Genomic DNA, 27,574 nt, shown 5'->3' with positions numbered 1-27,574 from the left:
AGTAGTGCCTCATAAATTAATAAAATGTGTGAGGGTTAATTAGAATTTGACAACTTTGGTATTTATTACAGTTGATTTGGAACAATATTATAACATCACAAGTGTCTCTGCAAATGCATCAAATGATTAACCTAATTACCTTTAATTGGTTTATTTATACAGCAGTAATAGTGACTTTCATACAACATTTATGGTGGCAATCACAGTGATTTAAAACACATGCACTAGGAAAACACACCAGAAATAAATGCTTGGTAAATGTCAGTGTTAATACAGTTATAAATTGTACATTTAGAAGTGCATATAACACTGGGGAACACATTTTTTGTTGTTGGATCTTACATTTGTTTTTAATAATTTTTGGGTGGTGGACCAGGAAATGACCCCAGTTTTTTGCTATCACATCCAATTTTTACAATACAGGGTACCCTCCATTTTTTTCTCAAAAAACATACAAATTTTACATACAATCAAAAAGTAATGAAATAATAACTTGAATGTACTGTTTATTTAAATTCATTTTGTTCATACAAAGAATTTGTTTCTACTCCACATTTTTTTACAGTAAAATATTTGAAAATTAATCAGGTAAGCGGTTAAGGTAACAAATTACGCTTATAACTTTTCCTGGAGTGTTCAGTGTTAGGACAATTCCGCTGGAAGCTCCAACAATAATCAGCCATCATATGTACATCCCATCTACCCTGATACCATCCTTCCATGACCTTTAAATCTTGGTGGAATCATTCACCTTGCTCATAACTAACTGCACCAAGGTTTTCCGGGAAGTTAGAAAGATGGCTATGCAGAAAATGCACCTTGATGCTAATTATGCAACCAAGCATTTTGTAGCTCTCCAAGAGTTTCTGGACAATTTCTATGTAATTATTTGCTCGTGTACTTCCAAGAAAAGTCCTTGACAATGGCTTTAAATGATCACTTTTGACTTCTGACATTGTCCTGATGAAATGTTCATCTTTGATGAGCTGCCGAATCTGTGGACCATCAAACACACCGGCCTTTATTTTTTCAAATGACAGGCTAAGAAATGCCAAAATGAGGTACTTGAAACATTCTCCTTTAGTTGGCAAAGCTTTAACGAACTGCTTCATCAGACCCAGTTTCATGTGCAGAGGCGGGAATATAATATTCTTTCTATCAACAAGTGGCTCATGTAGAATGTTTAGATCACCTGATTTTAGGGCAGATCTTGGAGGCCAATTCCTTTCCACCCAATGCCTCTCACAAGCTCTGCTGTTCCACATGCACAGATAACAGGGATACTTGTTGTATTCGCGTGGCTAACCAAGAAGGAAGGATACCATTTTAAGGTCAACACAGATGACCCAGTAGTGTTGGTGATATTGCAACAACTCAATGACTCTCTTTATGTCTGCATATTCGTCACAAAGAGAAAATGAATGGCCAATTGGGGCTGACCCAAAAATATTGCCATTGTGAAAGAGGACACATTTTAAGCTCCTCTTTGAGCTATTGAGTGGAACTCCAAATTCCTCCATTAAACCAGGTTTATTATGGTAATACAGAAAGCCACTGTCAGTTATAAAGTACTGCAGAAATGCAATTTCTCTGGTTTGAAAATACAATACCTTTGTTCCTTTTTCAAGTAAGTTTTTCTCAAACAGTCTTGATTCTGAAGCTTTTTTCGATAGTCCCAAATCACTCAACTCATGCTAATCAATCCCTTACGAACTGAGTCCTCTTCAATTTCAAACTTCTCATCAATGTTGTCACCTAGTTCATCACCATAATCATGTTCTTCAAGAGAGGGTAGTGTAACAAAAACAGGCACTGGGATTTCATCTGAATGAGCCACTGGGCATATAGCCGATGGTAGACTAGGATACTCTGTTACATTTATTTTTCTTGTTATATCCTGAAGTTTTCATTATACAAAAGTAACCGTCACTGAAATGATATCCTGGCTCTCGCCAAACCATAGGTATACCAAATGGCATCTTATCACGTGTTCCCTTTGTCCACATCTGTAAACCCTCGACACACTGTTTGCACACCTTATGAGGGGCTCAAGACTTATCTTTATCACCAAGTTTAACTTTGAAATATGCCAAATAGGCTTGCTCCACATATGTGCTGATGTTCGCCCTTTGACTGGGAATGGTGAAACTGCCACAGATATAACAAAATGAATCAGGGTTGTTTAGACACTTACGACGAGAAACAGCAGAAAGAAGGGAAATACCTGTGTAAGTAGAAAAATACATTTTGCTTGTTCACTATGTAGAGCAGCGCACAACCTCTGACCACACTGTCTTATTTTACTTCTACTTTTACTTTACTTAATTACTTCCTAAGGGAGGCAGTTTCAAATTTTTACAGTTCTGTTAAGAATCCCTTACATATATAGAGAATAATCCTTTTACTTTCAGACGCAAAGAGTGCCCCTTGTTTTCTGCAATAACCTTGAACTATATAGACTATGTATCTATTTATACATAAAGATAATTTTCCTCCTTAATTGCCACCTATTAAGGCTTAGTCTGCACCGACTTTTTCTCAAGCATTTAACCTGCGGCTTAAAAGCCCATGTTTGAAATTAACACGCATTCCAATGGGCTAATCTACACCGTTTCCTTGAGGCCCCTTTTTTTAGGTGTTAAAGATAATGCTTCTTGCAACATTTCAAAAATGAAAACGCAGGGTAAACGGGTCTATCAGTTTCGATGGGGGATGATTTCCCACATTTTTAAGTGCTTGAAAAGTATACACAGTAAAAACTTGGCGTAGAGACATTTTCAAGTGGTTTAAAGGCAAGCATATACCGTATTTTTTGCCGTATAAGACGCACTTTTTCTTCCCCAAAACTTGGGGGGAAAAGTTAGTGCGTCCTATACGACAAATGTGTTAAAAAAAATATTTAAAATATTATACTCACCCGATACCCGATCCTGCGTGTGTCTCTGCAGCAGCGTGTCTCTCTTCTCTCCTCTGCCAGCATCCTGTTTTCTCCTGTCTGTAAAGCAAAGCGAAAGAAGCCGGCACAGCGCCACCTGCTGTTCCCTGTCCTAACTGCCGTACAATAGAAAAAAAGCACAGAGTGATCAGAAGGGGAATTTGAATGACCGAGTGAACAGAAGGGGAGTTTGAATGACACAGAGTGATCAGAAAGGGAATTTGAATGGTACAGAGTGATCAGAAAGGGAATTTGAATGGCACATGAGTGATCAGAAGGGGAATACCGGTATGAATGGCACATGAGTGATCAGAAGGGAAATAATCTTTCAGAATCTTTTTTTCTAGATTTTCCTCCTTTAAAATTGGGTGCGTCTTATATTCCGGAGCGTCTTATACGGCCAAAAATACGGTAAACGCAATAGAAACGTTTACATGCATTTTTAAAACCGTCCATGTAGACCCCAGCTTTAATGAGAATTACCTGAGTTAAAATATTTTTTTTCATTGCCCAAAACAAAACTGCATATGATGCCCGATTAGTGCTTTGTACAGAAGATTATGTTCCCATCTTTAAAGTCTACTCCTCATAACACAAAGTATTTTGCTTGCTTTAAAAATTGTAAATTAGCATTGCATGCTATTATTCAATCTTTGCTTTACTAGAATACCCAGATCCTTCTCCATTTTAAATTTTCTCAGATGCATATGTGCTACAATGTATGAAGCATGCATGTTCTTAGCCCCCACATGCATAACTTTAAACCTCATACCGCAGTAAATACTGCATTCATATTAAATTCAGGTTTGCTTGTAAAGTTATTTTGTAAGGACTTAAATAGGAACTATAGTTTTACATAATATCCAGCTATGTATACTCACATGTCTACAGTTACTTAGTAAACACTTTACTCCTTTTCAAAGATAGGTAACATACTAGCCTTAGGCCAATCCATCGGTACTAAACCAATGTTATTAAAGAATAAACAGAGCTCAGCTCTTGGGAGCTTTATTCACTTCTGTTTTTTCTGTTTATAGATCATATCAATGTGTGGTTTATTTAGAGTTACTCCATAGTGGAATTTATCATTTATGTGTAAATGCAGAGATCTCTTCTTGAGTAATAAAATGCAGTTAATGATGCCAATATAAAATGATAGGACATCTAGAAAGTAGAGAAAAGGGTCATCCTGTCACTATGATGCCACCACCCATTACTTGTACAGGTGTTGAAGGGAACATCTTTCACAAGGTGAACTCACAAAATGTATCAACAAAGTGATCAATATTTTGTGAATCCTTTTGATTCACCTATCAGTTTCCTACAGAACTGTATTAGCGATGTTCCTATGGGTATGCGCACCAAAAATGATCTGCTTTTCTTTCCAAATTTTAAATGATTGTATGGTATTTAATGGGAGGACCAAGAGCACAGAAAAGTTGGTGAAAACACAAAAAAACTCACATAAGGGCAAGAATTAGTAGGCAGGGCTTAGTATCTGATTATCGTGAAAGGAAGTTTACACAGCAATCCACTATTTATATACATATAACTTTTGTGTGGACTGTTATATTAAAAAAAGCACTGATTTCAAACTGGTGATAACTATGAGGGTATTAAATAACACAGGTCAACATGTAATTTTCATCAGATAAAATTTAATGTGGGTTTTGTAGTATTTTTTGATGCGGACTTCAATTCTGTGTTCAGTTTTTCTCTAGTACATATAGTTTTTGTGATGCAGCTAGTTACATATTGTGTAAAATTCTTTTAAATAGCCTTAACATAGTACAACATTTAACAACTTCTTTTTTTAAGGTTAGAGACTGCACTGTGATTGACTTCCTTTGTCATCATACCTAGAAATTGCCTTAAAGATCCAGTTTCTGTTACGTGTGGTTCATTCACGACAAAAGCACTAGAAATTGCCTTAAAGATCCAGTTTCTGTTACGTGTGGTTCATTCACGACGAAAGCACAACGTCGCCAAATTACCACAGAACTTAAAAAGATATACAAATTATATTTCGGCTGGCCACTTGGTGACCAGAATAAATCTTGGGCTCCACATGTCATCTGTACCAGTTGTTCCAACGGACTGCGTGACTGGCTAAATCAGTGTAAAGCAGCAATGCCATTTGCAATCCCGATGATGTGGAGAGACCCACGAGACCATCTAATCGACTTGCTATTTTTGCCACGTCAACAAAAGTGTATTTTCGTGTAAAACGAAGCACAAAATTGTATATCCCAGCCTCGATTCTGCAGTTAGGCCTGTTCCCCATGATGGTTCATTGTCAGTTCCAGTACCGCCACATGATGGACTTGCTGCTGTGGAAGGTGATGAGGAATGCGCTGGAGTTGCAGCCAGTTACAACTCCATATCATCTGATCCTGACTACTTGGCCGATGAAGATTCAGAACCAGAGACCCTTACACAAGCAGAGCTGAATGATCTCGTTCATGATCTAAATCTTTCCAAAGACAAAGCAGAACTTCTTGCTTCAAGGCTTAAACAGAAGCACTTACTTGCAAAGGGTGTACCTAACTCACTACAGAAAATGAAATCATAATATCCCAACGTTCTTCACTGTGCTACTGTCATGATATAAATGCACTCTTTAACAGTTTGTCACAAGAGCATGTTCCATCTGATTGGCGTATCTTCATTGATTCCTCTAAAAGGTGCTTCTTACTGCATAATGGTAATTCCAAACCAAGTTTACCGATTGCCCATTCCATTAACCTAAAGGAGTCCTATGACCACATGAAGTTACTACTTGAAGTGATCCAGTGGGAACATCTGTGGGGATCTAAAGGTCATTGGTTTGCTGATGGGAATGCAAGGATTCACAAAATACTACGGTTTCCTATGCCTGTGGGACAGCATGTCTACAGGAGACATTCAGTTAATATAGAACCCGCTACCAAGGTTTCTGGAATGAAAGTAGGATGGCTGACTACTGCTGGATGCTGTACTGCAACAATCTAAAGAGTGCGCAAGAAAATCATACTCTAAGCATTTCTAAAGAAACAGTGGTACCTGACTGACACTGTTCAGTAGATCTTTATCACATTGTGTCCTATTTTACTTCACACTGAAGATGTATTATTATTCACTTCAACCGTGTTTACGTTTTAGTACAAAATACATGCACGTACGTAGGAAAAAAATTAAAACAGATCTGAAATCTGCTCGAAAAACTTGCTGTGGTTTCTGATGATCAAAACTATTTTTTTGTTGACCTGTGTAATCAATTGGAGACAGGAATAAAAGACATCTGAGAAGATAAAACAGATTTTAAGGGGCTTTTAGTAGTTAACGAATAGATAACGAATTAAAGCTGTAAACTGAATGATATTTAGTTCGCTAAAGTGATGTGTATAAAACAATTGTCATATTTATGCTTCCATAAAATAATTTTTTACTTTTTCACCATATCTGCGTGCCCTTTATCTCCTGCAATTTTTTCTCTACATGCCCTCCTTCCTGTGTCGGTTGCTCTAGTCCTGCTTCTTGATTGAAAACGTAGATCCAGTCTGTGCAAACTGCACTGATGCAAGTACCTGAAAATTTACTTTTGGTTCAAAATCACTAGGTATCAATTATTAATAGTATATATATATATATATATATATATATATATATATATAATTTGCTAATTAACCAGTTTGATGGGAAAAAAAATAAATTTAAACATTTCAAAAAATTTTTTGGGGAAAATAAACAGAATTCATCCCTTTTTGGTTTCAAAACTTAAACCTTTGGTGTGGTTGCTATGTTTTGTTGGTGTGCTATGCTATGTTTGTTGGCATTAGTTTTCTCTAAACTTGTATAAATAAAATAAATTGGTATTCTATAGTAAAGTGAACTGAAGATAAAACCAAAAACTAAGCTAACACTTTATTTTTACATTGAGCTGCATGAAAGGAAAATAGGAATTTCAGTGGATTTTAAATGTGTGAATTTTATTTCTTTCAGTTATATCTGGTAATCTTCACCTGGAAAAGCAGTGAAGAGACTCTCATGGGAACAGACAGAAATACATTAATTGTAGTATCTGACCCGATTAGGGGCATTCCCCCCCTTTTTTTGTAAGCAGATGTGGGGGAATGCCCTCTACTTTCTGCCACCCCAAAATACTAGTAAAGAGAAAATCACCAATTGTGAACAGTAATAAAAGCCTAAGTTTTCCAGCGGCTCATTCCAGCACTTTGAGCTACTTACCTTGAACTAGTATACTGATAAATACTTCTGACTTTACCTGGCATGGTTACTTGTTCTAGGCCAGTAATTCACTCACTTCAGTAACTGTTCCAGAGCAGATCAGGAGGTAAATACAAATTCCATGCAGATAGTTTAGAGGTTTAGACTTGAACCTGGGAACCTAGTGCTGAAAGACCATGTGCTGTCCGCTGAAAGTATTAAACCCTGGAGCTCCACCAGGGTCCTGAAACAATGGCTCCCCATATATTTTTACCATAAATGAAATGATGTTGACAAAAGTAACCCAATAAAAATATTTTTCTGTCCCCAATAGTACAGAATTCCGAGGAAGGGCTTCCAAAATGATTGAAATAGTTCACTGCACTGTCTTGTTAAATTGTATCTAAAGCCAAAGCTTTTTTTCCTTATTTATAGACTAATAAGATATTGGTTTGGAAATCTCAAAATACATTGCTGTCTGGCTGGAGTGATTTTACTTCTTTTATTTTGCAGGTGACAGTGAAGTGATGGTAAACTCAATATTTGACATCAGAGGTTACAACCGAAGACACTTCGCATTGGGTCTCCAAGACAGGAAATGATAAAAAACTCCCCTTTTCTATCAAAATCTTTTTGGCTGTAAAAACACTTAAATTAGGCCTACTGATTAAATTGTTCTATACCTAAATGCAATATTTGCTCAGTCAAGCTAGTGATGTATGATTTATAAAGTGAATGCAGTAAAGGGCACAACACTAAATGAAACACACAGCAGAATACACAACAGTAACAGACTTTTTTTTCCATTTCTGAAGCATTAAATATACACAATATATACATTTGGGTTTCATATATACTTCATATGTTTTCCTCCCTGCACATCCAACACAAAAATAAATCAATCCCAAAATGGGAATAGAAAGACCTAAATAAACATAAACCAAATGAAAATAAGGACAAGAAACCTGTCCAACAGAGAATTTTTCTAATCCCCGCTCCCTTCACCCAAGAACAAAAAAAAAATCCCACCCCACGCGGCACAGGCTGGATAACCATTCCATAGGAAATATTTATCATATATAATCTATACACACATCCAGAACTGTACAGCAGTGACGTGCTTGCAAGCAGCACTCCGCAAACATGCTATGAGCATACAGAAGGGAACATAAGCATTTGAAAGGTAAAAAAAACAACTTAGAAATATGGAGTCATGGATAAACATATCTAAAAGGGGGAGGGTTTTACCACCTATATGAACCAGAGTTCCTTATTAATTGCACTGGAAACATAAGGCAAAGCTTCTGATTACTACAGACAATTAGGACATGTCTTAGAAATGCTTTTACATATTTGACCCATTGTGTTTGCTGGTCCAGGTTGTGAGCAAAAAGGGCAAATAAATTTAGAGATAATTCATAAAAACAATAATAAAACTGAATAAGTGAATCTGTCACCTGCTTATAGTCATTTTATGAACTATTTTAGTAACCTAATATATTGGTTTGTTAGGTACAATCACCTTTATGACAAACTGCCTTAATGACAACACAGCTCTCCATTTTTGTAAGGCCTTGCTAGCAATTTTTTTCTCACATTTTAGATCAAAGTGAAGAGAAACTTTTATTTTGTTTTAGGTAGCACTCCCTGGTTAATATTGGATGTACCTGACCATAGGTATACTCCAGATGACCTGCACGAACTGACCAGTGTATAGCTGGCTTATTTGCTTACAATCGCCTCAACAATTGTTAAATTTTGAGGTTACAAACCAATTTGTTTGATTGTGGTCATAAAAAAATCACTAAAAACCCAAAATAACAAATACTTGCTGTAGAGTAGCCTGTAAAAAAAAAAGTAAGTGCGTTGAACAGATGCTTTATTATGGCTTCCCAGCAGCAGCAGCATGCACTTAGCCTTAAGTGGATGCCTGTTTACCCTGCCACCACACAGTCGTTCCTAATGACGGCTTGCAGTCCATTGGTGGGGGTTGCGGGGTAGGTATTCTATGGACCGGGACATAATGGAATACCTGCAATGGCTGAGGAGCAGCGAAGTGGAAGACTTTCAAAATACAGGCTGCTGGAAAGGTAAGTAAATTGTTTTTGGCTCCCCTCCACACAACCAAATAAAAACAGTGGAGTCACTTACAGCTGAGGATGAAGGCAACAACCTGCATCTGCCTAGGTAAGGTGAATTCATTAAACAAAAACTTTTCCCTGTCTATGGTTCCTATCAGAATGATATCCCATCACTTCCTGCTCCTAAAATTGTCACCTGGGCAAGAGTGAACATAAAAAAAAGGAAAAAAAAAAGATAGAAGTTTTGCACTAACTCTTAAGTAAAGTTCAGCTTTATATTATTTATATTTTATTATAGGACAGTCAATGTTCATTGTAAAACTGCACTACTAAGGGCATTACTAAGGGGGTTCTTAAAATGCCGAAATTACATTGGTACCTACTTATCAATAAGTAGCAGTCACTTTCTTTCTTTTCTCCATTTTTTTTAAATCAGAACCACTTTTAAAAGACATTTTTTGAAAGTGCGGTTATTTTTTTTTTTATGGCATTAATCAGTGAAATATTGCCATGCCCCAAATTGGCAATCAGAAGAAGCTCTAATCATTTAAAAAGAGTTACAATTTCTGCATTAAAAATTGTGGATAAGTGCCCATGGACCTACCAATTATTGGTGTATAAATAACATTTTTTATGGCAAACAGACTGTTCATCCTTGTGACAAAACAAATAAAACACACAAACAATGTGACACACTATGGCCCTTGTTTTCCAGAGAGCTGCCTAGAATATCTCACATTAGACAATACACCCCAGTAGGTGTACTCAGTTGTTTCAAGAAATCCAGAGCTTTATACCTCAACGTTCCTGACATGTATACATGTCGTATAAAATGTTATATATGTTTGCATATTAAAAAGTAGCCTGCTGTACGACGCAGACAAAAATCCTATCATTGGAACCTTTTTATGGACTGATAATTCTTTGTATATATTTACAATATAAATAATTGGATCTTTTATGGTTCCCCAAAGATCTATTGGTGAGTGAGGTCTGCTGTCACTCACAGACATGTGGCCATTCAAATCCTTTTGGAATTCAAAAATTTGAAAAGAAATGTGGACATATTTTGCCAAGCATTGAGCAAAAGCTAAAAGATTTATTAGATATTTTGAGAAGTAACCACTAACCAGTATTAGCTGCCATATTATAAACTATAAACTGCTTTATTGCCTTTTATACAGGTTTCTAACCTCATAAATAAGGAACAACTATTTTTTTTAGACAGTCTGGTTTTTAAATTGTCTTAAAAAGTGTTATGGTCAATAAAATGTTTGAAAAGTCACAGTACAATGGCAATATTCCCTTGTGGCTAGCTACGCCAAGAAAACTACTGATTACTACATTGTCATCACATTTAAAGTGCATTTCACAAGTGTATGTCACAGATCTACTGTATGGCTTTTTTTAAAGCATATCATGGATAATATTTTATAATGGAGTGGTTTACAAAATGTTAATTATAGTTACTGTTAAACTGCAATCTATACAAATTAACATTGTTAAGAATCTCCTAACTGACTAGTCAAAGATACAAGTATCTGTTCATTAAATACAGAAGTATTACCGATAATATTATTTAGCCAATAAATTAGAGTATGTAAACACTCATGCCTTAGTATGTTTTTGGAGTAGGGAGAATTCCATACACTTAACATGCTACAGCCAAAACTGCAGGACAACTTAAAGGCCCAAAAGGTATATTTCGGCTTATGTAGCTGGATACTTAAATGATATGCTGTCCTCCTGTATTTCTTGAATTTTACAGCCTTGGATTATCCCCATCAACATTTAATGTGATCCAAGTGCTGCAGCCAATAAAATCAATAAATAGTGGCATGCCATTATGTCTGTTACGTGTTCTATAATGTAATTGTGAGCCAGGACTCATTTAACATCAGTATCTGACCAGCATAGTAATTCCCACAATTACTTCCAAAAATCTTATGGAAAGCCTTACTGGAAATGTTTAGGCTGTTCACTTTCATAATAAAACTCTTAGTTATTGAGTGTCCAACAAGCTACAAAAAGTCCAACCTACAAAAAGTACAAACTACCAGTAGGGAAATCACATACTAGCATCATTGTATACATAACCTTCCTTCTATTCCTCTGGAGGAGGAAGGGAATTCCACTTTAATTAGATTTGCAAAATAGTTATCAGGAATCTGGCATTAAAAAATGTTTAATTTAATTTCTCTCTAATAAACATGAGGCATGCTCACCTAAAGCTAAAAATGTTGTAAACACTAATTTATATAGAGAGATTTTATTTTATATTACATATTTTACAACGAGTTGGAAAATTATAGCCATGACCTGTATATGTTCAACTGCATACATTAAATATCATCAATATCTGAGGCTGGCTGAAGGCAATCCTGCTTTTTGTGCTGCAGTTAAAATTAATAATGGCAAATTCTATAAAAAGTAAAAAAAGTGGCTAAAAAGGGTGAAATTCTAGTGTCTAACAGACATTTTTTAAAAAACCATAGTACAATATGTGATTTTGTTGCATTGATTTTGGCAAAAAATAGCTAACAATCCCTTTAAGAGGGCCACTATTTTTAGTGATCCAATACAAAGATGACAAAGCAATTATCTATTCCATTTTAAAAGCTCCAGTGCAAATTTATACCTACCATGATGCATGTTGGCTTTAAAAAAGGACACACATACCCTGTTTACATCTGGGGTATAACTTTTCTCTTTTTGTATAAAGGATTTACAGTGGATCAATTACCTACTCTTGGTGGCATCCACCCTGTGAACTAACATAGTGAAATTATCACATCACTGAAGCCACTACACTACATTGAAAGAGCCACTACATGGCTTCTTTCAAAAAAGGACCCCTCTGTGAAGCTGTTTTAGTGTGTTGCTGGGTTAGCTGATATTTTGTGGTTGCATTGTCCTGTTATTCTTTACATCATAGAATATCTCAGAAGTATTAAAATTGAAGCAGACACTCTACCTCAAACAAAGGATTTAAACTTTATACAATATATATATATATATATATATATATATATATATATATATATATATATATTTAATGATATATATTGATATAGACATATCTTCTCTATATATATAGATTTATTTGTACAGTTTTGTTTAGAAAGTGGTACCTGGTCTATATTTGTGCAGAAAAGGGAAAATAAAACTGATGTATATATATTTCATGACTATGTACACTGTAATATTTTTGAAGGGGTCAATTCCAGGCATCACTTTGTGGTTTATACCCTGGACCACACATACACCAGGAACAGTCTACATTATAATAGACTACGTGATATAACACAGAAAATGCAGAGACTTTTTGACACAATGAGCAGATGGCACTGGGAAGATGTGACAAATCTCCACAATCCCGTTATGGGAAGTGAAGCTGTCGCCTTGTTTTTGAGCTCCCAAGCCCACAATGGTTCTTCATGCACTTGTAGCCACCTGGGCTGCGACTCTTACATTCACAGGCCCCTTTAGCACTAGCAGCAGAGTCGGGCTTGACCCAAAAATCCCATTTTCTTTTGAATTACACAAGCATACTCTCACCACACATTCCTGTCTCTTCCAGGTCCATTAACCTACTCGAAGGATATTAGAACAATCACCGGCACAGCAGTCCCCACTAAAACTACACAAATCACTTTGGGTTGTCACCTCTAACTAATCAATCACAGTCCTCATAAGCCCTTGAGCTGGATAAGCTTGGAGCCTTGTAATGGAAATTACCCTAAAAAAAAATGAATCCTATGCAGAGAAGAAAATGGAAAGACGGCGATTATATCAGGACTTAGAACTCTGTCCATCTTTCTTTATGTGCCAGAAAAAGTTCCAGTGAAGGTTTCACTGATGCTGTTCTGTCCTGGTAAGTGCCGAGGAGTGTTGATTTAGCTGAGGAAGGAACAATGGGACCTTAGATGCAGTAGATGCAGTCCCCTGTGTGCATGCTGTTCCCTTATTTCAGAATAAGTGCTTTCCATACATGTGTTTGCCTCTCACTGTAAACGGGGTGAAGCCAGGCCCTCACACTACTGTGCTGATTCTGTTGACTGGTTTTTGTTTTGGATTGCCTTGAGATGTATTTGTTCCCATAGGATGATGGGAAGCATGCTGGGGCAGAGGGGATGTTGGAGGCAAAGGAGAATGTGGAGTGAGTGGAGTGTGAGGTGTATGTGGAGATGGTGGAGGAAGAGGAGGGTAGGAGGGATGCGGTGGGATAGGGGACAACGGTGAGCAAGGGGACTGGTTATGCTGGCCTTGCTGCATTTGATGTTGCTGGTTATACTGAGACTGTGGGAGGCGCTGCTGTTGAGGGGGAATTTGAGAAGGGTGATGTGTAAATACAAAGTGCTTGGGGGGCTGTTTCTGCATGGATTGGTGCACATGCTGGGGGTAAGTATGTGTCATGGCATGCTGAGGTGCAGATCCATACATGGGTAAGGGGGACTGTGGCTGGTTTGAAGCGTGTCTGCCATGCAGGGTGTATTGTGGGTGAGGGGAGCTGGGGGTCATAGGTGGTCCTCCTACAGCTGGCCTCTTTTGCTGGTTTGGACGCTGCAGTGTAAACTGAGCTGAGGATGTTGGCACATGGTAACGATGAGTGGGTGGCAGAGGAGGCTGCTGAGGTGGTGCAGAGGCTGGAGGCTGGGAATGATAGGGTGGTGGGGGCTGAGCTAGTGCCCCTTGGTTGTGGCAGTACTGGGCATGAAGAGCCTGGATCTTGGATTGTCCATCAATTCCTGGAGGAGTGTGGGGATGAGGTGGCAATGAGGATGGAGGCATGTTCTGGAATGGTCCCTTTCCTCTTTTACTTCCAAACAGAGAGCCCAAAAATGAGGAAGAGTTGGAGACTGGTCTAGGAGACTTGTACTCATCTGGAGGAGGAGGTGGTGGAGCAGTAAGTCGCTGATGAGGACGAGGGCTACTAATGATAGATCCCTGGAAGGTGAAAAAATAAACACTACAAGTTAGTACCAAACATGTTTACCCATTACAACTACATGCACAACAGTGTAAATTAAAGGGTCAGCCCACCCAAACTGATATTCTTGTTATGGAGAGGTGCCAATGGCTTAAACCACCTAATAGGTCAAAGGATCCAGTCAGCAAGATCTCTGGGCAGAAAAATCTACTTAGCCAGCACCATCCATACAATGTTACTAACTGTAAGTGCCATGTCACACTAAGGAAGTGTTCACCTGCTACTATGGTCTCACTCCCTTGTTTGAAGAACCAGAGAGGTGCCACTCTGCCTCTACTTCCTTCCAGGTGAGCAAGACTCTGCGGGTGACACCAGGCAAATGGTCGCGTTAGAAATCTTATTGCTGGCAAGTTCCCACACTGACAGAATCATGATTGTGACATGGACCTAATGCAGAAGTCTCTGTTCTGCTGTAATTATTGGCAGTGAAAAAAAAAAATGGAAAGTTACAAGTGAGTTGAGAACTCAAGTGCAGAATTGCTCTTGACACCCTGTTTAACCAATGCATAAAAAATAGCTATTTGTCCCATACCAGAAATATCAGTTATTATTGGTCTAAACAACAACATAACAAAAAGACAGACAGCTACTCATGAAACCCTACAACACTGAAAACTCTAGTTAGGAACCACCTACATGTACACACACTACAGCACAAACATGCAGCTCGATCTCAACACTTACTTCAATAGTGCTGTCCAAAGATCCAGCGCTGTTACGCCTCCCTCTTTTACCTAAGCACCAAGTTAGTAACAAGCAAGCATTAAGGGACAGGAGGAAGAAGAAAAAGGTAGACATATTGGGTAGAAAGATGGGCAAGAAGGAGATGCCATTGGATAAACAAGGTAGGACTAACTGACAGATTCAGATAATAAAGGATAGATGCATGCGCATAGGAATGAAAACACACCAGGTAGAAGGCAGACAAATGTAGAAAACAGTGAGAAATATAAAACACAGATAATACAAAGCATGCTGCCTGGATACAAAGCACAATTTTAACACCCCAAGGGATTGCAAGCCGTTGGGAAATTGCCTGCTGTACTTGAAGTTCTCTAGCGACAAGCTACATACATGCCTGCCCACGCAACGCCTGTCATTAAGACATGATGTACAAATGGCTTACTGTGTGGTAGCATTCTCACTAGGTGGCAGCAAATCCCTACTTAAAGTATCACACAAATTAACTCCACCATTGAGAAGATTTCAAAAAGATCAGTTGAGCTTGTGTTAGCATATCAAATATAAAGTCACGGTATCAGCACCGTCAAGCATGTTGAACCAGTCCACTTTTAAGATAATAAAAAATGAAAAATAAGAAAAAAGAAAAGATAATGCAGCTCACAGCTGAAAAAAAGAAAAAAGAACATGACCTTCAGTTCTGCTAAATTTGTAGTATGGTGGAACCCCTTGTTCCGTGGACTGGTGATAGATTCAAATTTTTACTCCCCACAGCCTTCAAAGTACTACTGTAACATTTATTATGTATGTATTAACTCTTTCCACATGTCCTGGGAAAATGTTGCACAGATCATCTTGAAACAATGAAAATGTATTATACAAATCAATCATATTTGATAACATAGCAATTTTAGTGATTATACCCCATTTAAATCTATTGCTAGGTAATCTCTTATCTATAAATGCTCTATTAGGCTGTATTTTTTTGTTTTAAAGAGCACAGGTATGATATTAGTAGGTGAGAGAAGAAGTTTTAGGGTGTGTTTGGTCTTCCTAGAAATGATTATGTCTGTCTAGTAAGGATGAGTGTAATTTAGGTCTGGTAGATAGAGGGCAACCATTATGCTCCCATCAAAAATGCTACAGGAACATGCTAACAGTACAAGAGCGCTGGGGGATGCCTAACTTTCCAATTACAGCCATTTTCAGAAATGTATGTCTATGTTTTTCTATGTATTTTAGGGTCTACACTATTAATATTTCTCTTATGCAGTTAAGCTGCCATGGCAGAACTAATCAAGTAGCATATAGAAGAAATAAATCTGACAGGGTCTGTTATTCAGAGATCCAGTGCATCAATATAAATATACCAACTACACTTTACCAACCTACCCTACGTACAGTAGCCAAATCTAAAAGTCAACTGAGATTACCATTAAGGGACTCTGAGGGATACAAATCAACTGTGAAATTATGAAGCAACTGTTGTTGGCTTGTGTTATGGTGAAAGTTCTAAGGCTTTTTTCTTTATTCTTGCTACACCATGACACCAAAAAAGTGAGATCCTAGTTGGGAGGATTTTTTTTGAGCCTTGGAACACAAGGACATATTTTGGAGTAAAGGTAATAATTTGTCAAACTAGGCATGTTGGAAAAATGAAAGAGGTGAAATGTGATGGGATGTGTGTTCAAGATGTACGTTCAAGATGTACAAATTAACATCACACAGTGGGGTTTGACATAATAATCCAAACCAAAAATCCAATGGCTTATGCAACTTGTATGTGTCTCAAAGTAAAGCTTGCATTGAATTATCAGACTGCAATTCAAAACATAGCTGCAGTTAAAAAAAAGTGTAATCTCCTCAGTAATGTAACCATTACATGGTACCATTTGAAAATTTTGTAACACAACACAATATATTCATTGCATACATACTGCACAGAGCTCTACATGATTTTTTTTTAACATAAAAACTTCTTTGAAGAATTTTAGGCTTCATATCCTACACTAAGGATCAATTGACAAAACCACTTTATTATGTTTAACTGTGCTATATGTACAGTACAGTATTTTTTTTTTTTTTTTGGTTATGGATAAGCTCCAGTTCAAGACCAAGGTTAACAGACTAAGGTACACTTACATCAGTCTATGGTCACATATGAAAGGGACGAGTATGTTCATGTGTAAATAAATCAACTCAGAATGGTGGAGCTAGAACTCACCGACATCAGAGAGATCTCTTAATGAGCTGCTCAGTGCACTTCTCTTCAGTCCTTCACCCAGTGCATATGTGTCATCTAGGCTTGGCCGTCCCAAAGTGCCATTCACAGTCTCTTTCATCCCTGGCCCAGGAGATGTATTGGGGCGCATTACTCCCTTTTGCTTCTCCAGTTCAGCTAATAAAATAAAGAAGAGACACAGTTAAACATAATAAAATCGTTTTGTCAATTGATCTTTGGTGTAGGATTTCAAGCCTAAAATTCTTCAAAGAAGTTTTTAGGGCATATCTTCTACACCCAAAACCTCCTCACCTCCTGCCACTACTTCATTCCTATTACCAACAATTCTTGTTTGTTAATTGCAGTCACTTCCATATATAATACTCTCAAGGACGGTTTCATGAAATACAATATAAAAATTGTTACACTCCATTTAATATTTAAATCATATGTACATTAAAAGTGTGACTATTCATCTTAGTAAACAAAAGTAAAAAAAATGTATCCTTAACACCATATTAACCATGCAGGTGTGAGATCAGGTGACCTGTCTTCCTGAAAATGTAAAAAAAAAAAAAGTGCCAATCTCACTTTGCATGCATGGGATTGAGCATTTTTTTGTTTTTACCTTAGGAAAGCCCCTGATGATGTAGAAGGATCAGTCCACAGCCTCCTGGAATATGTGGTGCAATTGAACCAGAAGGCTGCGGGTTAACCCTTCAGTTACCACCGTAACATATATTTGCTGCTCTCCACTGGACACAGCCTGGACACTGTACCCTGCTCTTCATACAACTGAAATGGTGAGCCTCTGTATTTATTTACCCTTTCCCATAAGATATAAATTACTGGACTAGAACATTTTGACTCATACTTTACCAATTAGCCACCAGCAACAGTCTTTGAATATTTTGATCCACAAAGAACAATATGACTTGAATCAGAGCACTGACACGTCATAATTATTTCTCATAATATAAGAACTTGAATTATATTCTTTTGTTGTTATTCATTTAATCATTTATCTAAGTACCCTCATATCCTAATCTATCTACCAATTCATTTGGACTCCCCTCCTATTCGACATACAATCCTACAAAAAAAAAATGCAACAATACATATGCTCCCCATGTTTTTTTTTTAGAATATCCTGGACATCCCGTCCTTTCTAACACTCATGAGAAGATTCTGGTTTGTTTGTTCAAACTAAAATTCAAACAGTTAAGTTGCTAGAAAAACCATCTTATTCTTATACACATTAACACTTATCCTACCAAACATACATAAAACACAATCAAATATATACACTTCTCCTATTTTGGGTTAATTTCTAGATATTCACACTAATGGACATTGTGACCACAATTTTGTTGTTGTTATTATATGATATATTGTTGCTTTCAAATATTTAAAGAATGTGGTTACTTTGTTTTACTGTTCAGTTTTGGAAAAATGCTCTCTACACATTCCCTGAGGAAGCCTAATGGCGAAATGCCTCGGGCTACAAGACGTTGCTTTTACTTCTACATAATCCAGGGATTTTTAATGTCTAGTAAATTGGGTCTACATTCACATGAAATCTAATAGGAAAAGACCTATAAACCAATATACAGTGTGTGTAGCATGAACTTGCTATATTTCTGGAAAAATGTACTGAGAATACACACACATTTTGCTGCAAAGAAAAAAACCCTTTCCTTTGTCTTATCATACCATAGCGGTGAAAATAGAAGGGGGAGGGGGGTCTTCCCCCTCAAAAAAGTTTCAAAAATGTAAATAGTATTAGCCACCCTTTTATGTAATGTTAAAAATGTGGTAAAGCTTTAGGAGTATCATGCACGTGAACACGTGATACCAGATGAGGGTGGGACTGCTGGTGTCCCCCTCTCGTCACTGCAGAGCACGTGTTAGCTGATGGGGGTGGAACAGCCAGAGTCCTGCTCTCATCAATGCAGAACACTGGTAAACAGATGAGGAAGTTCTATTAAAAAAAAAAAAAAAAAGCTGCCTAAAAAATATACCCACCCAGGTGGCAGTTTACAAGTTGATGTGTATAATGACATTAGTAGCTAAGATGGTCCCCTGTGTACCCTTTCAAGTCGTTTGTTTAAGAGGTAAAAAGGTTTGTACACAGTGAGTTGTTGGGCTGCAGAATAACATGCAGCTTTTACAGTATTATTGATTATGTCATTGCACATGCCCCTCAGGATTGCACACGCCCACTTATACACCAGCAGCTTTTTTTCATAGAACAATGGAGGAGCTGCTCTTGTCCAGCTGTCTTCTGTTCAGATGACAAGGTACTGCTGATGAGAGCCAGGCGGAGGAGGCACAGGTGGTGGCATCATCTTTTTTCTTATACCATTTGTTTCAACTTAAGCAACAGTTTTATTAAAAAACATGAGAAAGTAATCAATTAATGCATATGGAGAGACTGAAACAGAGGTGGAGTTCTGTAATATAGTAGGCAGGGTGGGCTGACTCAAGCACTGGTTGGGAATTTCAGTGCAGCAAAGACAACAGCAAAGACTGCTGTCAGCTCAAAAAGGAAGTTAGATGCTAACTGAACTTCTGGTCATCTAACAGGTATTTCAACATATTTGCAGTGATTTTAAAGGAATAAAACATTAGACAATATGCATTCATTGCAGATAAGATACTAGTCCAGTCAATTTTTGTACACAAGCTCTCTGAAACCCGCTATAAATTAAACAAACCAATGTTTTTTTAGATATACAGGTAACCTTTACATGACAAGAGTTCAGATAGTTAAGTTTACTAGAACATCTGCTACACTTACATTCGACCCTGTATTTCTCCATTTCCTGAACTTCAGCAATGGACTCCCGTAGGTCGCTGGTAAATCTCAGCCGATCTTGGAGGCTTGGAGCATTGAAGATAATTAGGACCTTCCTCTCACCACCAGGGACAGCAGAAAGTAATTTGATTCCATGCTGGTAGTCTGTAGGTAGTAAGAGATGAATCAGATGAAAGCCCTGTATCCATGTAAGATTTGCACAAAGATTCTTTCCATTGATGGAATGAAAAAGTGCCATACGTGTGATGATTTAATACATGACTGCAACATACAGTAGTTATTTTTAGGCTATTTACAGTCAATTAAAATCAAAAGCTCATGGGCAAGCACTTTACATACAAATGAAACTTAGCTCTGATGAGGTCATTGGTCACTTCAGTAAGGGCTGTTTTTGTGGGATGGGCAGCTCGAAACCAGACTGGTATGGATCAAGTAGAGAGTTGCTGTTCAGATAGTCAGTGAGTCTATTATTGACAAGCTCCTGAAGAAGTTTGGAAACATATGGGAGAAGGGATATAGGACTTTCTTCAGGATAGGGAGAATATTGGCATGTTTGAAGGTTGAGGGGAGGATACCAGTGGAAAGAGATAGGTTGAAAGGTTCAGTTAGTGTGGGGGCCATGAGAAAGGAGTAGGCACCGAGTAGATCAGACGGAATTGGGTCAAGTGGACAGGTAGTAAATGGAGATGATGAGAGATGAGAGGAGACTTGATCCAGAGATATAGTTGGAGTGGCACAGTGAGCAGGGACACATCATTGAAGTGGGTGTACAATAACGACCAGGTGAACTACCTCATTTAACCATCCTTGGGGTGCCTACAAATGTAAAAATGTTTGGATTCATTAGTGAAATGTTTTGTAGCCCCTAGTAATGCTTGACTGAGTTATCACTGTTTCTTTACAGAGAAAATTCCAGGAGTTGAGGAATTTAACCGCATGTCAAGGACACTGAACATTGGCCATGCTTGAAAAGATAAAAATATTGCCAGTGGTTGATATGAGTGGGTAGGAATTTATCTAGTCATTTATGTGGATAAAAAGGAAAATATTGGGCCTTTTTAATAAAATTAAAAAACCCTGTTTTACACCTGATTTTTTAATTTTTTTTTTTTTTTTTTTTTTTACAGACAACACAACTCACATGAGTTCTGGAAGAGCTGCATCTGCATGTCCACCAATGGAAAGGATTGCCGGAAGCTGTAGGTCACTAAAATTTTCTTCTTCTGGAAAATCTTTGTGACCTGTAAATTGATGCAAGATGTTGAATAACAGCCAACTCTGATTAATTTTTGCCCACCATACTTCAATGGGACATAGCCTTACTTACCACCAGAAGATCATTGAAGAGGAAGACCTCCCTCTGGTGTAGACCCATCCTCTGGGGGCGGTTTGGATCTGGGACCTCATAGAGTTGGCAGCAGCAAACAAGACGGCGATGTGGAAGAGAGAGAACCTGAGCAGGAGACATAAAAAAAAGTGTCAGAAAGCATACTGTATGAAATTTTACAATCACCTAGGTAGTCAGAAAACTATAAGTACAGAGTTAAGGTAATCTTCTTACTGGCTTCTTTCCGACAATCATTCTCTCCACAGCTTGCACCTGAGATACATGATCATCATTTGTCCTTAACTCCCGACCCTGAATTCTCTGATATATACCAACAAGCAGATCTCTGGGAATATCCTCTCCATTATCCACTCCTAAGGAAAAAGGTGATACATCTTTCAGTATCTGTATACAATAGTTAATATTAATGCAGAATGGGAGAATGGAAACATAGTAAGGCTCACTAAACAAAGCGTGTGCCATTCATTGTTTTGTCTGGCAGTGCACAGTAACACATGCTCCGCAACACACACTGTGTGTATTGTGCATTTCCACTTTAAAGTATTACACTTTTCAGAACATACCAGCTTTTACCATATGATACCTTTGCTCAATGATAAAATTCCTAAAGTAATTACTGTGGATAAAGAATACACCTCAATGACAGATTAAGGATATAAACTAATTTACCAGGATTAGGGGAAAATATTTAAACAGGAAGGCAAAGGGAATACAGAATTTTATAGGATCTGAACAAGAGAGAAGGGGAAATCTCCCTTTTTTTTTTTTTTTTTTTTTTTTAGACGTTCCTTTCACTTTTTGATGAACTTTTAGGGCAGGAAGTGAAAGGAAATGCCCTCCCAGATAGAAAAATATATATTCTGCAGGTTAGGCAAGTAAAAATGTTCTTTTATGGTATCTTTGGCAATAACAGGAATTTCATCCCTGCAGTGGTTTGGGAAACCCGCTGCAAGGATAATTTTGACATATCCCCAGGAATTCAACTAATAATAATTTTTAGGATTGTCAAATTTACAAAAAGTGCAGTTATTATTTAAATGAAGGTAAAGGTATTTTCAGCTTTTTTTCTGAAAGCAGATTTTGTGGGACGCAGTAGTGTTGTCAACTGTTTTGTACAGGGTATTATTTATTATTCTTTTAGAGCACAAAACCCACTAGCTTCAGCCATAAAAAAAAAAAAAACAAACAAAAAAAATTCCCATTTGTATGAGATAATCTTTCTTACCACGCAGGTTTTTGATGAAGTCATCTAGCTTCATCTTGCGCTCAGGTTTGACACTTGGGCTGTACATATCTGTGTTGAGAAGTATAATGGCAAACGCCAAGATGAATATGGTATCTGGGTTACGGAATTGGCGGACCAGGGCTGGGTTGCATACACAGTAACGCTGACTGGAAATCATTGGAAGAAAGTGCAGATGTTAGCATTCAAAAACCAAGAAACAGAAGTGATATCTCAAAAGTAGAAATGTAAGTATTAAGCAGAAGATTCACCTGAAAGCCTCAATAAGTCTCTCCACTTTTTGTGCCTCTCCCTGAACACGTATGTGAGCCTGGAATTTGCGTAGAGCCTCATCCAGATCCATGTTTGAGAAATCCATTTCATCGACCACACAGCTACAATAAACCATGGTGAAAGGCATTCAGTTATGATAAACAATAACCTCTGGGAATTGAGATTCAGACGGTTTGAATATTTGTGGGTTCACTCATTACAAAGGCCTCTCTACCTCGTACCTTGCCTTTCTTCCCTTCATCTACCTCTTCCCCACGTTTACCATTTAGTCATAAAATACTTACAGCAAATGTATAACCTCAGATCAAATCAGAGTTCTAATAACGCATACACACGTGCAATATTAGTCGTTGGAAAGGATTTTTCGATGCATGAACGAGCGCTGTACATACATACAGCACCGTTCTGCTCTATGCAGAGGGGGAGGAGAGCGACGAAGCGGCACCCTGCTGCGCGCTTTCCCCCTTCCCTTGCATTAGGATCCTTAGTCGTCCATCGTTCGTGGATCCGCCAGGACAGTCGTTCAGACGATGGAAGACTGGCGCTGTACACACGCCAGATTCTCGCCTGACATTAGCTCTGAGCCAATTATCGGGCATGAACTTTTGGAGGTGTGTACTAGCTTAAGGTCTGTGTGCACACTCACAATTTACCTGACAGAATTTTTGTTGAAAATGCTGCTGTCCTAACTACCGGTACCATTCCATTCAGCTAGGCGCTTGTTGTTGCTATTTCTGTACAGTTTGTGATTTTTTTCTGGTGGAATATTGTACTGTGTACTAGCAATTCACCCACTCTCAGTCAGCAAGCCTGGTAACCAAACTGCAGACAGAAGAGGAGGTGACAGTGTTCCCAACCTTTCAAATGCTTGTTATAACTGTAATAATTTAAAGCAGTAAATGGTCTCTCATCTTTTTCCCCCCTCTCCCAGAACCTCAGCTAATAAATGTATTTGTGAAAAAATGTGAAAACATAAACGGTGAACAATACTAGGCAGAACTGAATGGCAAAATTATTGATACCATTTTTAAGGATTAAAAAAAAAAAAAAAAAAAAAAACTTGAACGATTTAGGGTCATTTCAGGTCAGGTCAGAGTCAGGTCTATAAACACAGAGACAGGTTGTAATGCATAAATCCAGGCATCCTCAGTCTAACATACTGCATCCTTACACATCTACAGTACATCAGCCATCTAATTCAACATGGCCCCACGAATAAAATTTAACACATCTGACATCTATAAGTTTAAAGGCATCCCAGTTACTTACTCTAAGACATCCCTATTAAACTGTTTTTGGCGGTTTCCCAGGAATTCTCCAATCATTTGTCGGCTTAGGCCCTTTCTTTCAAGGATGAAATGTGCTACCCCCACAGGAGTATCAGATAGAAAGCCCCTCTCAATCAGGTACTGAATTCCTTTTTCTGGCTTTCTGCAAACAAAAACAAATAAAGAAATGAAATAAAACTGGATACAATGTATTTTTTTTTTACCATCAAGTATACATTATTTATTTTAACACTTGGAATGTGGTTTGGATTATAAACACCATAAACCGCTTCTATGGAAGAGCAAATAGGACCAGATATATCGTTATATACATAATAAATGAACTAAAACTACTCCTTAGGAGGCTTTATAATACTGAAATGCATGTAAAAAATGTTTTTGGGTACAATGGAAAATCAGAGTACACAAAGGAATTTAGAGTAGTTTAAATAGTATAAAAGATCTTCAGTTCTTACAATACCTTGCTTAATAAACTTAGGTGGGGCTTCCAAAAAAAGAAAAATCTTTTTGCCAAGTTGTCTATGGAAAACAATAGAAGACCTATTTCAACTGTTTGCAGGCAGATTCTCGTCTGATATCAGCCCTAAGGCAATTATCGGACGAGAACCATCTGACGTGTGTACTTGGCCTTAGCTTTAAAAAACAAGGAGGAATGGTCATATCTCCAAGAACAGTCTGCAGTTAATCTACAACAGAACACTGACAGCTAAAGAACAACTGGTTGTATAATGTATCAAGACTGCTAAACTTAAAGCGTACCTAAACTCACAATTTTCACTTTACATAAAAGAGTAGACAACGCTTTTATGTAGAGCAGAGGTCAGCGAACTTTTTTGGCCACTGGGCCATTTCAGGGGTAGGCAGGAGCACTCTTTCTCCAGTCCCGCCCTGATGGCTCTGCCCCCACCAGGAATGCCTCCTGAAGGGAAATCCCTCTCCTCCGTATGCATTGCTAATGTTCTCTATATACCCCGGCGGCGGAAGTGTTAACGTCAGTCACAGTAAATAGGGAAGGGAGCCACAACACGGAGGCTCAAGAGCCGGAGTTTGCCGACCCCTGATGTAGAGTAAAAATTCTGTGTGTTTGTTTTATTAAAAAAAAAAAAAAAAAAAGGAGTGAAGCACGGCTCCCTAGTTCTCTATTGCCTAGGCAGGGGAGAATGAATGGGAGCGCAAAGCCTCCCGAGATACCTACATCAGGCATAGAGATGCTCGGGCATGCGCAGAAGAAGCCTTTTTTGTGTAAAAACAAAAAATTGCCGATCCTAAGCATGCGCAGGGAGATCAGCAAATTTTTTTTTTCATCCAATGTCACCAGATCTCGTGCCTGAGTTGGGTGACGTAGGAAGAAGAACAGGAAGAAGAAGAGAAGATGGCTGCTCACAGAGCACCGGCTCCGGGACAACGCAGGACCTGATGCAGGACACCCCCAGAGCGATCGGACTGCCCCTGCGGGATTGAAGGTAAGTGTATTTTTTTTTTTGTTTTGCCGTTTTGGGTTTAGTTCCTTTTTAAGGAAAAGTTAAGGAACACAGGCATCTCAATGGCTAATCAGGAAACATAGTTTTACTCAGAAGCTTTTTAGTTTGACACCTGCAACATGGCATTTTTTTGCTTGTTTACTATGTGGGATATGTAACTACCCATCAGCAATTAAGCAACATAAAGATTTGCAAGACATCAACACTCTAGGCTGCCTACACACCCTGCAATTTTCATCGCTTAAAGCAATCTTTTATAATTGTTTCCAGCGACAAAGACTGACAGATGAATGAAAGCTAGATGCTTTTTTAGAAGTTCATAATTTAACTGGGTATTACAGTTTTAGAAATAAAAATTTAAAAATAACAGAGACTGTTTATCCAGGTAACATCTGATTGCCTTACAGGATCAGGAAGGATTTTTTTCCCCTGTTGTAGCAAATTGTACCACGTTTTTTTTGCCTTCCTCTTGATCAACTATGTCTATAGGGTTTTTTCCTGGAATATGTTTATTTCTCTAGTGGTTAAACGTATTAGACTTTTTTTCATCCTAACTGACTGTAACTATGACTATTCGTGACTTTTCGTTCTGGGCAAGAATCATCTGATGTGTGCACACAGCCTCATTTCTAGATTCAATTCACAAGCAACATGAATTATATTACTAGACCATACTATATAGGTAATTATTAAAACAACAATTCATCCAAAAAAAATATGGTCATGGAACAGAAATGTTATTTCTAAGAATTTTAACTGTCAAAAAACAAATCTTGTGTAGGGTTATTTTCCTTTATAAAATAAATTATTTTCCTACTTTCTTATGGACACCACTGAAACTCACAGTCCAAGCTTCGTGGAAAGAAGCAGCAAATCTTATGTGCTACACCTAAAATGTGATACAATATTGGGAATGAGGAAAATGATCCAATGACTAAGGTAAATACAACTGAGACAGCAGTAAAATGTAGTGAACAAATAAGGTCATAAAACATCTAAAATGTTGATTGTGGTAAAGGTAGACCTTGCACTATCAAGCAAGATAGAATTGTTACATTAGGCTTTCATACTCATTCTAAAATACTGCATTTGAGCTGTAAATAACAAATAATAAGGTCCCTAATGCCAAGATCCTATGAAAAATAAGTAAAATTCTCCAGAGAAGACAGTCTTGAGTTTGAGCTATTCTGCATTTCCAGCATCATGCTAGAATTGTGCAGTTACCATATTCATATATATATATATATATATATATATATATATATATATATATATATATATATAATTATGATTGATATTATGATTAGATACTAGGAAAATAAGATTGTCAGTCACAAGGATTTTTCTACTGAAAATCTTAAGGCAGTAATCCACACTATTAAAAAATCTGATAATGCGTCCTACACAAACTACACACAGGAGATGAATGATACGAAGTTCATGCACAGTCAAAAAGACTTCAGACAGATAGTTTAATCACTAGAAAAGCAACATAATAATCCTTTAGCCTAGGGAAGTAGGCTACGTAAACTAACTCAAAATATTTGTCATATAAAATAAGAATGGCGTAGAGTAACACTAAAAACAAATAAATAACTGCTCAGCATATGCTGCTATTCCTAAAACCTAAGGCTGGCATTATACAAAGACACCAACGTCTGGCATTATATACTTATAGCTACGAACAAGTAAAACATTTTCTCAAGTTTTGGTTATCAAAAAAAAAAAAAGGTTTAAATCTCTACACTTAAAAGGAAGTGAGAGAAAATATTTTTGATATCAGGGTAAATAACCTCCAAATGGACATTTTCTCAATCAGGGTTTCATGAAACACTAGGCAGATGGGGTGGGGGTTTCATATGATGGTGTCTGCCTGTATTATTCTGCCAGCCAAGAGAATGCAACTTTTTAACTGAGCTATCCCAGCCATTGGTACAAATATTTTTAGCAATCTGTACTGGAGCATTACTCATATTGAACTTCAATGTATGAAACATTCTTCCCACCA

The 27,574-nt window shown here is 37.6% G+C and overlaps 1 protein-coding gene across 8 annotated transcripts in view; it reads right to left on the bottom strand.

Annotated features, from left to right (window-relative positions):
• The window catches only part of LOC140343599 (IQ motif and SEC7 domain-containing protein 2-like), a 255,722-nt gene that overhangs the window by 51,953 nt on the left and 176,195 nt on the right, over positions 1-27,574 (bottom strand). For 5 of the 8 annotated variants that reach the window (XM_072430318.1, XM_072430319.1, XM_072430321.1 and 2 more), the window contains 10 exons: positions 24,066-24,227; positions 22,775-22,897; positions 22,506-22,672; positions 21,494-21,633; positions 21,260-21,385; positions 21,074-21,173; positions 19,915-20,076; positions 17,118-17,291; positions 14,897-14,946; positions 136-14,169 (listed from right to left, as the gene is read on the bottom strand). In XM_072430318.1, the coding sequence (XP_072286419.1) occupies positions 13,255-14,169; positions 14,897-14,946; positions 17,118-17,291; positions 19,915-20,076; positions 21,074-21,173; positions 21,260-21,385; positions 21,494-21,633; positions 22,506-22,672; positions 22,775-22,897; positions 24,066-24,227 (2,119 nt within the window). In that variant the 3' untranslated portion in view covers positions 136-13,254. Of the gene's footprint in view, positions 1-135; positions 14,170-14,896; positions 15,068-17,117; positions 17,292-19,914; positions 20,077-21,073; positions 21,174-21,259; positions 21,386-21,493; positions 21,634-22,505; positions 22,673-22,774; positions 22,898-24,065; positions 24,228-27,574 lie in introns of those variants that run through there. The other 3 variants (XM_072430326.1, XM_072430323.1, XM_072430325.1) reach the window with 3 other exon arrangements.

This window comes from Pyxicephalus adspersus, chromosome Z, assembly GCF_032062135.1.
Source record: "Pyxicephalus adspersus chromosome Z, UCB_Pads_2.0, whole genome shotgun sequence".
NCBI classification, from domain to species: Eukaryota; Metazoa; Chordata; class Amphibia; order Anura; family Pyxicephalidae; genus Pyxicephalus; species Pyxicephalus adspersus.
Note: the sequence above shows the minus strand (reverse complement) of the source record. Positions and strands in the feature narration are given on the sequence as shown.